Source organism: Lupinus angustifolius, chromosome LG08 (assembly GCF_001865875.1).
Source record: "Lupinus angustifolius cultivar Tanjil chromosome LG08, LupAngTanjil_v1.0, whole genome shotgun sequence".
In the NCBI taxonomy this organism is placed as follows: Eukaryota; Viridiplantae; Streptophyta; class Magnoliopsida; order Fabales; family Fabaceae; genus Lupinus; species Lupinus angustifolius.
In genome coordinates, this window is record NC_032016.1 from 1836845 (window position 1) to 1855159 (window position 18315).

General features: G+C 34.5%; 1 protein-coding gene across 1 annotated transcript; it reads left to right on the plus strand.

The window, feature by feature from the left end:
- LOC109354229 lies at positions 3265-17837 on the plus strand. Its single transcript, XM_019596582.1, has 14 exons — positions 3265-3519; positions 3971-4044; positions 6053-6130; positions 12410-12485; positions 12848-12912; positions 13754-13855; positions 14469-14558; positions 14665-14739; positions 14823-14855; positions 14973-15056; positions 15192-15254; positions 15722-15796; positions 16792-16860; positions 17307-17837. Exons 1-14 carry the CDS (start codon positions 3477-3479, stop codon positions 17502-17504), a joined length of 1125 nt encoding a protein of 374 aa, XP_019452127.1. The 5' UTR covers positions 3265-3476; the 3' UTR covers positions 17505-17837.

Sequence of the window (18315 nt, forward strand, 5' to 3'; positions counted from 1 at the left end):
TTAGACAAGCTTGAAGTGTTTAATCTATACTCTCCATCTTGAGGGGTATTTAATAATATATATATATATATATATATATTTATATATATGTTTGCGTTCTTTTGCATATGCACATGTGGTGTTGGGCGTGATGCACCTGGAACTTTTTGGAGGTTGCTCATGATCTTTATTAGAGCAGCTTATAGGAATCTTGGTACATAGGAGCATTGGAACAACTTATAGGAAACTTGGTGCAGAGGAGCATAAGACCCTTGATGCAGCAGTAACAACATTGGTGTATTAGCTTTGTGCCATAGTGCATTAGGATGCATCCATTGGCTTATGTCCATGACTCATGCTTGATTATTTTGTTATGGGAAGAATCATTATTTTAGTTTTGATTTTAGCAGCATAGTATTTTACGCATGTGTTAAATATGATTAGTGTGTTAGTTTGTTATTAGTTAAGTTAGTTAGCATGTTGCTTGTTTCTCAAGCAACTTACTTGTATTAGGATAAATAGATCTTTCATTTGTATTTCAGAAATCAATCAATACAATATATCATTTTCCATACAATTCTTCTTCTCAAATATGAATTCCAATAGTTCTAATTTAAGAACAACTAACAACTATTAAAACTAAAAGAACAAAAAGTTATTTTAACACAAGTCATCCCTTATAGCAGAACTTCTAGTTCTAGCAATAGAGCATGGTCTACGACTAGCTTGGGATCAATAGCATCATTTGATTACACTGAAAAGTGAGTGCATTGAGATAATCCATATTGTTTCCAAAAGAATTCATAGTAACTTGCGTTATTTATCTCAAGTTATTTATAACATTAGTGATTTGATTATAAGGAATTGAGATGTTCATATCAAACATATATTTCGGGAGAGTAATAAGTTGGCAGATTACATGACTAAACTTAGTTTAGACTCTTAGAATTCAGTTGCACTTTGGGATACTCCATTTGTGGGAGCCCTAACTATCTTACACATGGACCTATCCTCCATACTCTAGCTTTTGTTTTTTATATTCGTGTACCCAAAAATGTCATTCCTATGACTTTTCTTTATCATTATTCATTTCTTAATCCATCCTTTAACAAAAGAAACTAATAAATATTAATCATTCAATTAAAACTAGAGTATAACATATATGTATTGTTAGTGTAAAGATTTATACATAATAACTACATCATTCACCATTTATTTGAATTACCTTTTTTTAAGAGTCAATAATGATTAAATATAAATGGTGAATGATTTCGTAATAATATATAGAACTCATATATTATCAATACATATATATTTTCTCTTAAAAGTATCAATAAAAAAAAATAATCTCATAATTATGCATGTCTTGAATAAGTTAACAAACAACACCTTAGATGTTAAACAGTTCCATACAACAATTATATCAACACTTTCTATAAAATAACAATTTCAAATCAACATTATCACTGAACATTAACTAGATGAGTAAATATTTATTCCAACAGTTTCCTCTCATAATGTCACTATAGGAACAAGAAAAATCACCTCTTATTACTAGTATAAAGTATAAATAAGAGTTATGTTTGTCCATCACGACTTGTGAATTGTAAATTTAAAATATTAATGGGCGCATCACAAGTTCCATCACTACTAAAAATAAGAAAATATTGAGCTGGGTAAAATTCATAGCGAAAAATAATAATAAAAAGTCAGGTTACTCAGAGGTTAAGTTGACTCATTACGACTTATGAATAGAAAATTAGAAAAAATTCTACCATTCAAAAGTCATATTGGCTTATCCTACCTTTTGAGCGAAACTTAAACAAACATTTTTGACAACTCAAAAATCGTTTGACCTAACATGTCTTACAAGTAGAAAATTTTAAAATTATAAATCACTAAAAAAATTAGAGTTGGATCCACTTACTTTAAGGGTAAGGGTTTTAAACTTACTCTCCATCATAACCATCAATTATAGGAATATCTAATGATTTAAATTTACTTACTAATTCAAACTAGAGGTGTCAAAATGGGCTACCCGGACGAGTTCAAGCTAGCCCGCATCGAATTGGGATAAACCGGACCGGGCTAAAAATTCTGGATACATTTAATGCATATCAAATTGTAGTCTAAATCCGCCCTAAGCGGGTTGCGGGCCGACCCACATAATACTAAAAAAATTATTTAAATTTTAATAAATTTACTCTATTTAATATTTATATATATATATATATATATATATATCATTTGATATTAATGTATAACTTTTTTAACACACTTGTTATGTTCAATACAACCAAACTTATAGATTTAATGCCTTGTGTTTGAGTTAGGACGTGATGTCAAGTCCACGTATATAATTTTTAAGATAATTCTAAATCTTTCATTTCTATTGGACTTTATCTTCCTAACACAATAAAATTTGTAATTACACTTTATTAATATATAAACATTTGGATATTATCAAAATATTATCACTTTTGGTTTATAGTAATGATAATATAGACTCAAGTTTAGAATGAATTTTATATGTCAAAGTATAATAACCAACGTAATATATGATCGTTATTCTTTACTTTCAGTATGAAGATTCTTTGTATGCTATTTATCAACTTTTAGTGTGAATTATTATGTTAAATTTAGTTGTGCGGAGTTTTCTATGGTAAACAATTATGTTTTCTTTTAGTTTTGTTGTAAAAGTTATTTTCTTTATTATGTTTTTTGTTGTAGAAGTTAAATCTAATTAAATACACAAGTAGAGAATGATAAGTGAAATCTATATGATTTAATGTCTTCTTATTTGATTTGATACACTATTTTGTTATTGTGCTCAAAAAGATATTATGCAAAATAGAAAAAAAATAATATAATACTTAACTTTATAAAATATTGTAATTTATAAATATTTATGTTATATACATTACTCTATTTTCTATTCAAAGTTCATAACACAATGTTTATTATATATTTTTTATCAATAATTATTTTGTAAGATAATTTTTACCTAAGGCTTGTTACCAAGTCAAATGTCCCAAAAAAAATAAAATAATAAGGAAAAACGGGTAGCCTGAACCTGCATGGGTAAGTCCGACCCAAACCCGGTTTTAATATAGTCGGGTCAGACTTAAAAGTTCAGATTCAATAAAAAATAACTAAAATGATACTCAAGCCCTATAAACTTTCGAGCTTTGAGAAGCTGGTCGGACTGGGCTGATCTATTTAGTCACTCCCAAAACAACTTTAAATTAAAAGTTAAAATTTTCCTTGTTGGGTCATAGCCATAAACATAGGGTGAAGAAGTGTGAAAACAATCAAAGTCTCAATTGTTGAAGAAAAAAGGAGTAGCCACTAACATCAACGTTTTTCTTCATCTCTCTTCCGCAAACCTAACACAGAACACGTTTTCGTTCTTTCAATCGCACATCGTTAAACGACGTCGTTTCGCGCTAAATGTTTCTCAACACCATATTTCACTTGTACTAGTTTCTTACATAACCATGGCTCTTTCACTCGGAAAGTTAACAATTCTCCTTGGTGCAGGTTCATTATCTATTTCTTCACTTTTTTTGATTGATTTCTACGTTTTGTTAATAATCTTTGTGATTTTGCTTTATTTAGTTATGGAATCTGCATTGGAGTTTTTTGCTTTGATTTTTTCGATGAAATCAGAATTTTGGATTAGTATTTAGTAGGTTATTGGAGTTAAATTTTGATTTTATAGGTGAAAAAAAATGAAGGAATTGAAATATTTGTATGGTTTCGTATTATTAGGTATCGTTGGTTCAGTATTTTGATTGATTTCTCCGTTTTCTTAATAATCTTCGTAATTTTGCTTTATTTAGTTATGGAATCTGCATTGGAGTTTTTTATTTTGATTTTTTCGATGAAATCAGAATTTTGGATTAGTATTTAGTAGGTTATTGGAGTTAATTTTAATTTTATAGGTGAAAAAATGAAGGAATTGAAATATTTGTATGTTTTGTATTATTAGGTCTTGTTGGTTCTGTAATTGCTAAAGAAGGGCGTTTACCAGATGTCTCTACTATCCTCTCTGGTGCTTACAAGGTTAGTTTTCTTTTAATATGAAAACAATTTTTTATCTGTCTGCTGCGATTTTCTATTCATTCCATGTGTTGAAGGATGTAAGCGAAGCACACCTGTAATATTTGCCGATTATTAATGGTAAAGACTAACAGTTTTGTTATTATTACGAAGATTCGACACAGTTTAAGTTAGTTGTCAACCCCCTAATACATCCCTTCTCCTTTTTTAGTTGGAGAGCGGTTCTTGGACCGATGGTGTAACAATTTGCAACAATGCATGACATAAGTAGAGTGGATCAGGTGGAGGGTAGTCTAGTAGTTTAGAGACAGAGCGCGGCCAACAAAAATTATAGGCAAAATCATTAAGAAGGATTTAGGCTTAAATGGTTTGTCTATAGACACGATTTTTTATAGACATTATGGCATTTTTAATCTATGTAGCTGACCTCACCTGGTGTGACAAAGATCGGTTGTTGTTTTTCACCGGTGTGATATAGGAATAGTTATTGTTTGGTATATAATATTCATTTTTTGTCGGTTTTTAGAAGTATGATTGAGATGTAATTGAAATTATAGAAATCAAGTTCAAGGAATATAGTCTATATAGGAAGGGACACTTCAAGATGAATTTAGTCTGGTTAGTGAAATATTAGTGAATTGAGGAGAAAGGGTAACTTTCTATTTTCAATCTCCTCTTTCTATAGGTATTTGAACAGTCTGAGACACTGGACTTTAAGTAGAAAATTAAAAAATGTCGAAGAAAACGACTATCTCAGAAACCAATTTATTCTAATGAAGTGAACAGTAAATCTGTGAAAAACAGATAGGATGTAACATCATTAAATGGCTACAATTACAAAGCATCCACTAGCAGAGTTATAGAAGTACTAGTACTCTGCTTAATCAAGATCAGAAGTTCATAAACTAGCATCCAATTGCTTGTAGCTGACTAGCTGCTGGATTTTCTCTATTATGTCCCAAAGAAGTTCATAACACGTATTTTCTGTCTGTCTTTTTTTGGCTAAAGTTTACTTTACAATTTGAAATGGAAGGGTTTTCAGTTAAGTGGGAGAAATTATATAGCATGTAAGCTTAGTAAGATGTCACTCAACAATGTATTGATTTTTGAAGTTGAAGACTGTGGACCAATCATACCACAAGTTGGGTGGTTTAGGTATCTTGGTTCCACCATGATTTATTTTACAATGTGACATTGAGATTGACGGGGATGGCACACATAGGAGTCAAGATAGGTGGCTGAAATCTGTAATATGAATGCTTTAGGTGTAATTTGTGATTGTAAAATGTCTACCAAACTCAGGAATTTTTTATAGTTTTGAGATCAATGATGATCTATGGTAGTGATTAGTGAATGTTGGCTAGGAGTGTACTGCCAAACAGAGTGAAAAAGTAAATTTAGCAGAGATAAGAGTGCTGTGGTGAAAAAGTGGATATAGAAGAAAACGTAAGGTTTGGAAGTAAGGCAAGTAAGGTATTCATGCTTAAATTGGAGTTGCACCTATTAAGGAATAAGGAGATGATGATGGAAATTTGCCTAAGGTGGTTTGAACATGTGACAATAAGGCCACCAGAGGCTCTAGTGAGAAAAACGGGTCAAATGAAACTTCTGGAATATAGTTTGATTAATGGGGGAAGATGATGAGCTAAGAAAACACTAGGAGAAGCTATTTAAAGAAACCTTGTTCTAATCTAAATGGTTTTACTTGAACAATTAAATTTTGTTTTTTTGTTAGAGCTCAATGATATTGTTTGGTCCATGTAGTTGATTCCACCTTTTTGAATAAGATTTGGTTGTTGCTGTATTATTCTCGATAAGTTCCGTCATATCCACTAAATGTATCTTGCATAAAAAAGACCTCATGTTTGATAATATTCTAGTTGTTATATATTGGTGACCGGTTCCAATTCCTTTAATACTTGAGTAAATGGTAGCTGTCAACCTGTCACATGTTCGTGGTCATTAGTGATGAAGGCTTTATGCTGATTGTAGATTGTTTTTTTTATTGTAGGTATTTTTGAAGCCACCAAAAAGCAGCAATTCTGCTCCAGCAGTTAAAAAACCACACAATGATGCTTTGTTAGCTCAGGTTTGCATGCCGTTGTTGTCTTTTAAGGATTGATTCTTATTGTTTTTAATGTTGAGTAATTCTCAGTATGGTTAAGTCCATTCTCATTCGACATGCCTGCCTTACATAATTTACTGTGCTGGTTTATGAAATGCCAATGACTCACTGTAGCTAGGAGATAGTTGTTTTTTTGTTATTTGTTAAGGTAGTTAAGCTTTTACTGTGTTCTAGACACTGATATAAATGTACTAGACTGTAGCTGATTCAGTTCTCAATTGATGACACTCTCCATTCTCAGATATTCTCTCTCTCTCTCACACACACACACACACACATCCTCCTTTAATTTCTCACCCCGTTCTCTCTGCCCTTGGGCTTTAAAATTCAAGTTATGATGATAATATTGAGTACTAACTAATCTATAGGGCACAAACATATTATTTTGGTACCACATCATGTGTTGGATACCAACTCAGTCACAGAATTCGCTCTCCTCCCTCTACCAACTGGTTTGGCATTCCGATTCGTGGTACATATGTGAATTGGTTCTTTGCAGTTGACAACTTGGCTTGCTGAGACCGGAGAGCCCAATAGTGGACTGCAGTGGCAGATGGAGACATTCACATTTATGTCTTTCAGAAGGATTGAGAGACGAAGAAGAAACCCTAAAAATTGGACTGGAATGGTGGCCAAAGAAGAAACACATTGCTGTTAAACTCTTAATGCTGAAGAAGTCAACTGGCTGTGCAAGGAGGAGCAGTAAAAACCTTAAAAATAACCTTATGGGCTTATTCCAAATGGCTCATGTATTAAGTTTTTTTCTTGATCAGAATGGCCCATCTAAGTGAAAGCATAACCAGATTATTAAATCTCATTAGATCATAAATGACTAAAATCAAATATGGCCAACTATTAGATCCAATGAAAAAATTAAAATATATTGTCAACTATTTATAATTATATATGTACACAGAGCGTACTGACTAATGACCTAGTATGGCCAACGCAACAAACTTTTTATAGGATAACTTACGGCATAACCATGCCAAAGAGTATTGCATATCATGTAACCATGCACCAACTCTTGTAGACACATAATGTCCTGCATCTGACACAGTGACATGTTCTATTTTAAGAGAAATGATTTTAGCTCCGACACGGCTACGATACTATGAATTATAAATCTTTTAATTTGATATAATAAATCTGTGGCGTCCATGTCTTACAACTTTTACAATATGGTGTGCCCATATGTCCGTGTCATGTTGGGTGTCAGTGCTTGTGCTTCATAGGTACTAATACTACATGATATTAAAAGGTGGTGATTTTTTCTAAGAAGTTAAGGATTGTAAATTCACTAGTGTATAATCCAAAAATGTATATTTTTGAGCCTTGCTCTTTGATAGATACTGGATTAGAAATTTAGAATAAGGAATCTGAATATGATTGATAGAAATCACTATGAATTACACTGAATTCTCTAGGTATCCAAGAGACCTAGAACTCTGCCTTACTTCCTTTCCTTTCGTAATACAAATGATACCCCTTTTACATTCTCTATTTCTACCAGAGTTGTCAAAATCGCGAGCAACCTCGTAAGGTTGCATGAACTTGTGCTTTTTGCAATGTCCAACTATCCAATTGTATGGCAAGATTGTGAGGCGGTAGGATCAATGAGCAATATCGCAAAAATGCTGAAAATATCATTTTTCCCCTTTATCGATTTTGACAACCTTGATAAGTACTTAGAGTATGCTAGGCTAATCAATTAACTATAACAACTTTACTAACAAGGCTTAACTAATAGAAGCTGCCCATTGGGGCCTGTTCAAACATTCACCTTGTCCATGGTGATCATCAAGAGCGAAGAGTAGATGCAGCCTTCACAGTGAATCTACTGTCCTTTAACTAGAAACTGCAGAATGGAATGGAGCAGCTTCCCCTTGCAACATTTGAACCTTGCCTTCCACTGTCATCTAGATTGCTAAATCTTTGAATCTGATCCAGATTTATCCACTAAAACCTGACCAGAATTGATGCCCTGCCACTACCTCAATGATGCCCTTCCACTGTCAACATTTGAACTGCAGAATGTTAATGTTTTCCTCCTCTACCTCAATCTTCTTTCCCATATTATTGGCTTCAAGCATCATGATTGAGTTCTTCTTGATTTCTGTCTTCAGTTCCAAGATGTTTTCTTGGTTTCTAACTGGTTCAAAAATTTATGGCTGCAAGATTTCTGTTCCTCTCCCCTTCCTCATGCTTGCCTCATCCCCAATAGTATAGGTTGTGTCTTTGAAGGCTGAAATATGTGAATTAGTGCCAATTGGAAATCCGCCCAATAGGGGTTCTGTGCACACAACTCCCACCATTGAAACCACCACCGGGCTTGGCCCTCCATAACTACCATTGCGGCTTGGACCTTCTCTTGATCAGCCAACCCTTGAAATCAAAATATCATTTTATTCGCCTCACCCATCTGTTGCTCCTTGTGCTTCTTGATCTGCATCAAGTCGCATCACCACTCTCTCAAAGATGTACTCCAAGAACTCTAGTAATTCCATTATTGTGTGCACTGTGCACCTCGTGAAGCTCCCAGGATTCGAGAGCTCTGGTACCAGTTGATAGAAACTAGATTAGAATAGAAGGAATCTGAATATTATTCGTAGGTATCGCTATGAATTCTCTAGGTTTCCAAGGGACCTAGAACTCTCCCTTTTCCTTTCCGATACAAATGCTACCCTTTTACATTCTCTATCTCTACTTATAGTATGTTGACTAATCAACTAACTCTAACAAGGCCTAACTAATAGAAGTTGGCCCACTAGGGCGTGTTCCTAATACTCTTCAACCACTTATACTTAAACATGTAATTCCTTGTACTTAATAAGTTGATATGTACGGATAAACACTGGCTGAATGCAACAAGAAAGAATTGAATTAAAAGATCAATTCCCAAATCAAAATTAGAATTCTGGATAGGGATGTAGAAACAATAGTGTATTTCTTGGCAGGGATATAGAAATAGTCGTGTATTTAGAAAGAATGCAAGAAAAACAAGAATTGAAGATGTACAAGAGGTCCCATGACCTTTTCCTGATTCCACATTCAGAAACCAACCCCCAATTTCTAACTACTGTTCACAGGATGCTAACTTCCTATTTATAGGCAACCTAACTTACTTAATTGCTCAGGGGCAGTTTAGGGAACGTGATACAATTTAATCAAACCTTCCTATTTCCCCTTTTATATACATTTTTAATACCAGGCTTTGGCCTAACCCTATCAATACCCCCTAAAAGAATTAACTTGCCCTCAATTGGAAAGTCTAGGAATTTGTCTTGTAAAATAGCTGCCATTTTCCAAGTGCAATCATGGCTAGGAAAATCGTGCCACTTAACCAACACCTCCAAATTTCCCTGACTATCCTCTCTACTGTTAGCAATGTCTTATGGTAGAACTTCCAATTCAAGCTCCTCATTCAACATAGGTGGTAGTGGCTGAGGTTGCTGATGAGGTTTGAGAGCCTTCTTCAAGAGTGACACATAAAATATTGGATGAATCTTAGCATGAGCAAGTAAAGCTAATTTATAGGCTACAGATCTCACCTTGCTAACCACTTGATAAAGGCCATAATAGTGTGGGGCCAACTTAACATAAGGCTTGGTAGCCAAAGATTTCAGTTTGTAAGGTTGTAACTTGAGGTACACCCAATCATCTACCTCAAATTCCACTACCCTTTTGTGCTTGTCAGCTTGTTACTTCATCTGGTTCTGTGCCTTGGAGAGGTTGTGTTTCAACTCTTCTAAGTTACCATCCATATAGGCAAAAAACCTATTTACTTCCTCTACCTTCAACAGTATTTGAGGTTCCCTATCATACAAAGCTCGAAAAGCAGACATTCTTGCTGAGCTGTTATCATTGGAATTAAACCAGAACTCAACTCCATCCTTCAAGTGAATGGCATGATCTTGCCTCCTAGAGAGTGGTAACCTTGTGGATTCTGGAACACATCTTGGTACTGTTGTAGGGTTCCCTTCAATTCTGTTGGAATTCCATCTCCTTCTGGTCTAAAACCCTATCCTGTATCACAGTGCATTAGCATACCTTCCCCCCTCCTCTTCAAGCACTTCCATGAAAGCTCCATAAGAAGGTTCTCTCTTAGTCAAAGTAGGGTTCCCTAGTGTTGTGATTATTGAGTTCCCCCTCCCTTCAAGTCAAACAAGTAGAAGTCTTGGATCATCTCTAGTTGTTGCATAAACACTTTGAGTTGTGCACATTTTCCCTTGCACCTGCCCTTATGTCCATCTCCTACCTCTACAACATAAGCATGAGTTTCTTCCACCTTCAATTGTAAATTGTCCATCAATTCCCTTGAAATGAAATTATGGGAAGCTCCACGATCTATAAGAATCACCATAGGATCCTTCCCTAAAGTTCCCCTACCTTCCATGACTTAGTGGATGTGAGCCCTATCATAGAATACATGGATTGTTGTAGAGAATTGAAACTTCCCATATCCACCTTATTTTCATCATCTTCTTCCTCAACAAGGAGAATCATCTTCAACTGTTTGTTTTTGCACACATGGTCCATAGTGAAAAGTTCATCACATCTAAAACACAACCCTTTTTCTCTTTTTTCTTTCATCTCTGCACTAGTTAACCTCTTATAATCTCCCTTGCTCCTAAAGCTTTCAGCTTCCTGAATATTTATGGAAACAACAACCACACTCCCCATAGAAGACCATTCTCTCTTGTTGTTACTGGAAGAATGAGGGTCCAAGGTCACCACCTTATTGGAAGTGTTGGTTCGGTAAGAGCCAAAAGACTTAGTATAACTACTATCTGACTTGTTGGTCACTACCACGTTCTTTTGTTCAATGAGGATAACTTTCTTGATTATCTCAGGTAAAGTTTCCAGCTCCTACAACCTCACCTTTACCCTGACCTCCTCCTTTAATCCATTAAGGAATATGCCTCTAACAAAATCTTGATTAATTTCTTTCAAGGCCCTTGCATACTTCTCAAATTCTTCAACATAATCCTCGGCACTCCCTTCTTGTTTCAAAGAGAGTAACAATTCAAAGGGGTTTTGTATCACCGAGGGATGCAAACGTCTTACCATTGCGATCTTGAAGCTTTCCCATGTTGAAGCTTTCCCAATTGAAAGGGGTTTTGCATCATTCCCACCATTGGTACTAGCTCAAAACTCGCCCCTCTAGTGCTACCGTAGTAGCCTTCATGCGTTCATCATCACTGACTCCCCTCAATTAGAAATAACGCTCTAGTTTGCTAATCCACCCATATGCGTCCTCTCCGCAAAAATGGGAATCTCTAACCGTCGCCATCGATCGTGCGTTTTGTCTCCCCATTCCTTGTTTCTAACACTCGCTTCACTTCTTCCTTCATTAGGGTTTTCTTCATTTATCACCCCCAGTTTTGCTACAATCACAACAAGAAGCTCCTCTGTTTTCTTGGTTCGAGCCTCGTTCAGGTCCAATCGGGTCCTCAACTCTTCCCTTTCTTGTTCCCAATCATCAGAACTTCGCGCCATGCACATTGTCCTCATTCGCAGCTTGAAAATCGTGTTTTCCAGGGCACCAGAATCGGTGTTCTGATTCCAATGATAAACACTGGCTGAATGCAACAAGAAAGAATTGAATTAAAAGATCAATTCCCAAACCAGAATCAGAATTCTTGGTAGGGATGTAGAAACAGTAGTGTATTTCTTGGCAGGGATATAGAAAAGTACTGTATTTAGAAAGAATGCAAGAAGAACAAGAATTGAGATATAAAAGAGGTCCCACGACCTTTTCCTGATTCCACAATCAGAAACCAGCCCCCAATTTCTAACTACTGTTCACAGCATGCTAACTTCCTATTTATAGGCAACCTAACTAACTTAATTGCTCAGGGGCAGTTTAGGAAGTGTGATACAATTTAACCAAACCTTCCTATTTCCCCTTTTATATACATTTTTAATACTAGGCTTTGGCTTAACCCTATCATGTACTAAATGGAAAGGGGATATAAGAGTTGCTGACAATATTTAAGAAGCTATAGTGTATATAATTCTCCATTCAAGCTATTAGCTCTAATATTATTTCTCATTTAATGATTGAATAATTGCATTACCTTATTTCATACTCTGTACAGTACGAGTAACAAAAATTATTAGTCAAAATAGAATTTCTATCTTCCCCCGTTGAATTGGCTATGAAAACAACTGGTGTTTTGGACTGTTTTCATAAATACCTAGCAATGTAACAAAAAATGCTGATTAAAGGTTACTCTACAGGTTGATAGTCTTCGGCAGGAGCTACAACTCCTTTATAGAGATAGATCGATCACTATTGTAAATGCCACTGGAACAGGTTCTTGTTAGCTGCTTTCTTTTGGTAGCGTATCTGCTATCCTATACAGTGTGTCACGTAGTGTACCATTGATTGTGATTGGTTGAAAAAATGTATTTAAATTAAAAATTTAATAATAAAGTATTTTTGTGATCAATCGTAAGCAATGGCACATGAAGTGATACACTCTTTTGGGACAGAAGATGTCCTTCCCTTTCTTTTACATATGGGAAGGTCTTTTTGTTATTTCTTCAAGAATTGAACAAACGCTGCTTTTAATTTGCAAACTTTGTTGTTGGGTTTGTCCATTCTTTCTGTAAGTTAAACTAAGCTAATTTTCCTTATTTTTGTTTTATTTTTTGACTTGCTTTGGCTATGCGCAGGTCCAAGAAAATATGTAATGGTGATAGTTATTGTTGGGGTAGGATATGGATACATTTGGTGGAAGGTAATGCCTTTTTCTCTTTGAATTTGTTGCTTTAAGTAGCAGGATGCTGTAATGGTACATTCTTGTCAGAAGCTTGTGTAGCTAAAATATTAATTCAAATGTTTGGTACTTTTAATAAGTGTTATATGCTATATATCCACATGATATATGTCAAGCATGCCTAGATATGTAAACTTTTTTTGGTATGTCTATCTCTTTCAATTATATCATTCATGGCTGCTTGGGTTGCCGTGGTTGCTTTCTGTATAATAAATTGGTCTCATATTAAATTTAACCAAATTACATTTATCATTATTTACTGAGAGGAAGCTTTCTTCTTTCATTTTGAACCCAAGTCATGTTGCTACCTAGGTTTTCCATGTAATTTGGAGCAGAATCAATTTTGAATTAGTTTCAATTGGATGATATTTAGCTGGCAGGTGTGCATGGATGGTGACAGATCCAGGAATTTTAGTCTAAAGGCAAAGCAAAACCTGTGCCAAAACATTCTTAAAACTATGGGGGCAAATGTACAAAAATAATGGGATAATGGTACAAACTACATATATAATTACCATGAAATCTTGAAAGGTTGCCTCCATGCTCTTGTCCATAGGCCCATCAGTGTGCATGTGTTTAGTTACACTAAACTTTTATGCTAAATAAGCTAGATGCTCAGTGACTTAATCTCTAGTTTTTCTCATAATTTGACTTTTTTCCTGTTTTTATTGTCTAAATACTGCATATTGAAAATTTAAGTTAATCACCACATAATCACTTACCATAATTTTACCTTGCTATCTCTAATTATGTTCTCTCCCCATGGTGATGATTAAGTTTTATGTCCTTTATTTGTTTGCAGGGATGGAAACTTCCTGATATGATGTTTGCAACAAGGCGTGGTTTATCTGATGCTTGCACATCTATAGGCAATCAGCTAGGGAATCTTTATGAGTCAATTGGGGTAAAAATATTGTAGTCTGTTCTAATATTCTGTGAAAACCTAGCATTTGTCCTCCCCTGATTTGATATGCTCCTGATCGGCTAATCCCATATATAGAGTATAAATGTGTTGCTATTCGACTTTTTTTGGATGAGTATAATTTGTTTTATGAACAAGGTTGGTTGGTGGTAGCCTATCAATCTGTAAATTGTCAGAGAGAAGAAAAGACAGTTAATTGAACTGTAATTGATTTTTAGTTTTGTACTCAGTCACCAATCAACTTTATTTTTCATAACAGCATTCAGATTATCCTCCATCGGGATTTTTGTCTTGCTTCTGTGACGTAATCTTATTCATGTAGATACTTTCTTTGACTGTGTTACGAGCATACCTTTAAATTTATTGTTTTCAGGATTATAGTCGGGACAGTTCCATTATTAAAACAGTGATTCATTCCTGTATTTCAAATAAGATTAATTTTTTAGGATAGAGCTCTCATGTTCTATAACGGTCTTTTAAAGTTTGCATTCTGCTCAGTTTACTTTTCTAATTCCAGAAATGCAGAACAATGCTGATGATTGTTTAACCATCGAATGATGAAGGATTGATATTTAATTATTTGCAATGGTTTCAGGATGCCAAGAAGAAGTTATCTGCAAGAATGAATCGTCTGGATACAAGTTTAGACGAATGTGCTTCCCTTAGTGAACATACCAGGGAGGAGGTGAGTAGTAAATTTAAGATTTATAATTTTGTTTCTTTTGAGTTTTGTCATTTCAATCGAACATCTTTTTTATTTATCGGCTTCATTCAAACATCTTCTGTTTTAGGTCTCCATAATACAACGAGAAGCAGATACAATAAGTGGAGATTTCAAGTCTGTTTGTGTCGCAGTCCATGTTCTGGTAACTCAAATACAAGAATTCAACTATTTCTTATAAATCTTGTACTGGATGTTTAACTTAAGCCTGACTACTTTGCTTTTTAGGAATCTAAAATCAAAGAAATAGAAGGGAAGCAGGTATAATCATATACATTTAAGTTACTGAGTATTATTTAATCAAACATTATTTATATTTAAGGGAAGTAATATTATTTCTACAATTGCACCCATGATTTACTATTTCTATCCGTCTAGGTGGCCACAACTGAAGGAGTAAACAAGTTGTGTCAACTTACCAGGACTTTGGAGAATAATAGGAGAACCCCTGAGTATATTCAGGCATGTACTGAACTTTCTTATATTTATATATATATAGTGTGTCTTGCTTGGCTTCAAAATCTGACATTCAGATCTGCCTTCATTATCTTATTTCTATTTAAATGCCATATTAATAGAATTTTTTTTATTATATAGGCATCTCGATCCAGTTCTTCCAAGCCAGCCCTTGAACTACCACCAGCTTCACCCTCTTCTAGGGTAAGTGTTTCCTTTTCCCTGGCTTATTTATCTATGCAATTATGCCATTTTTGAAAAGAAAAACTTTTATGATAAATTAGAAATGGTAGTATATTTTGTTGTAAATTAATAGGAGTTCCCGCCGTTAGTTTGACAATATATTCAAATTAAATTGAATTGAATATTATAACAAAGTAAATTAAGAAATAATTAACTATTTGACTAACTGTCCTACAATAGAAAAAAAGATAGATTCAAATAGAAGAATAAAGAGAGAGAGGGAGAGGATATAAGCGGGTAGCAGGAATTGAACCCGCACGGTTAGCTTGGAAGGTTCATTGGTCAAGCTGTTATTGTATAAAAGTACCTATTAGGTATTGGCCAAAGAATGCATAGTATATATAGGCTTTAGTTTTGGTTTTTATATTTCAGTCCCTTTTTATCTTTGAAACTTACTCCTATTGTTAACTCTAATCTGAATTATACAGGCACAGTCAGGTTTTTCTATGCTAGCTCTTGAGCCACCACCTCTTACGCCATCACCTCTTACGCCACCATCAAGGGTAACTCCTACCATCACAAGATGTCTATATGAAACAAATATATTGAAATAACAGTTTACGCAAATATATTAAAATATCACATGCTAGTGGGTAATGCTAATATTTCCAGGGAGTCTCTGATTTTTCTTAGGGGGTGTTCGGTTCAAGAATTAACTTTTCATTTCTAGAATGCGACTTTTGGAAATGGCATTCTGCGGAATGGTAATTCGAGGAATGTATCAAACCAATGTTTTGTTTAACTTTGGCCATATCCTAAGAATTTGAGGGTAAGGCTTGGGTACAATGTTCCTTCTATAGCTCAGTAAGTATTCCCACCACATGGATATCATTGCAACCCACCTCCTGGTTACAAGACAAACAACTGTATCGTTGCACCGAAGCTCACTCTCTTCATAATAAGTCATGGATAGAAATATTTTTTTAAATCTCTTGGCAAACATGGGAATTTTACGATTCCTAGGAATGTAAAAAAAAAAACTACTGACCCAAATGCTCCCACAGGGACTGCATGTTTATAGGTGGAAGCTAAGTGGGTGAAAATTTAGGATAAAAGCTACTTTGCATTTGCCTGGTATAATAAAACATGAGAAAGTGGAAGACAAAACAGACTCATTTTCACTTTGATTCTTGTCATTCATCGATTTTTCCCCCTACATCCTTTTTGAACCTTCCTTACTTTTACCTGCTCAGCCACACAAACCCTGAATCATGTGATTGGAAGTGCCAAGCAGGAGTTCTAGATCAATAATAAGAAAACCATTTATCCAAATTAAGAGTTGGGGTACTAGCGCTGTTATTTGTTTATTCACACACCCGCTAATTGCTTACTAACACTTTCCTTCCCTTCATTTAAAAGCTTCTAACCAAGTATTTTACTTTTCTTCTCCCTTCCCCTGCCTCCCTGCATTCATGCTTAACTTTTAATTGAAAGCATTTCACTGCAATCTTGCTATTGTGTGCTGATTATTAATTCCTACCATCTGTTTTTTCACCAGACCGCGTCCTTGCCTCCAGTTTTGTCAACTGATCCACCATCGCCATCATATTCTGCTGGATCTCACAAGGTTTGCAGTTTTTCTGATTTAATGGATTCAGATGATTTATTGAATATGGCGTGACTGAAGAGGGAATAGTTGGTTTATACGCATTTCCTTCAGACACACTTGGCTAAGTTTGACCACCGAAAAATGAGGAATCCCTTTCATTTTGTGCATTTTTAATATAATTGTTAGTCCATTATGAGTATTTGATGCCATAGTTGACAAGATTGTTGTGTTCATTATTCCTGAAATGAAATATTTTCCTTACAAACTTCCAAAGTAATTATTAATATTATTGATGTATCTTTTTGCAAGTTTTTTTTTTCTATTTCCATTTGCTTTGAACTTTGTGTCTTCCTAGTTATTTCCAAATTTTACTTTCTTGATTTTGTTGTCTCAGTGTTACATCATGGTCCTGTCATTTTCTCTCATTTTATTACCATGTCATATTTTCGCGTCTATCTTTTCAGGAGAGCAATCAGGTTTCAGAGGAGACAAACTTCTCTAGTAGTAATCTGGATTCAATAAAGGTTCCTCCAGCAGAGATCAAAAGCAATGGCTCTACTTCTGGCTTATTTGGGAAGTTTTCCGGCATCTATGTTCCATTTCTGACAAGAACACGCAGCGCAACGGATGCAGTAGTACAACAAACTCGTTCGACCAGTTAACGATAATAATCCCATGTTTTATTTTCTTGTTATTGATCCCAGTAAAACATAGATGAATTATTGAACCTATTGTGGGGGTAAAGGTATATTAGTATACACCAGCATTTATAAGTTGTGCCCAGGTTAGTCTGAACAGTAGAAACCATTGGAGCAGTGAATTTTGTAGAGATATTTCTCAGTTTCATGAGAATTAAAATAAAATCTTAGTTTCCCCAAATTCAACAGTGAAAACTGGAGAGGGAAAGAGTTGCCATTGAATTGCCATGAACTCTTTTGTTGTTCACCTTCATATTTTTTAGAATTAAATATATTCTTTTTATGTTAACAATTTTACATATTGTTCTATGCATTTAATTTAGAGTATAATATATAAAGATTTATATACAATCATTATATCATCTACTATTCATTTGAATTGCTTATTTGGAAGAGTCGATAATAATTAAATATGAATGACAGATGATACAATGATATTGTATAAAACTTATTGAGTCAGTCTATACATTTTTTCGGTTTAATTTACTAACTGCAGAAATTAGTTTTGGTCAGTGCCAGAAAAAAGTTGACAGTGGCCACTAGCTAGTGGAGGAACTGCACTTTCTTAAACTCCATCATTTATGTATAGTCCCAAGTGAGACATTGAGAATAAATCTCTTTATTCTTTGATTTTTTTACTAGCAGTGTGTGTTGGCTTACACATAGGTTATTCTAGTGTATAAATTGTCCCTTAGTTTAAGGAATTTGAACTTTCAGAGATAGGGTTTCCCATAGTTTAGAGAATATTAACTGTGAAACTAACCCAAAAAAGAAG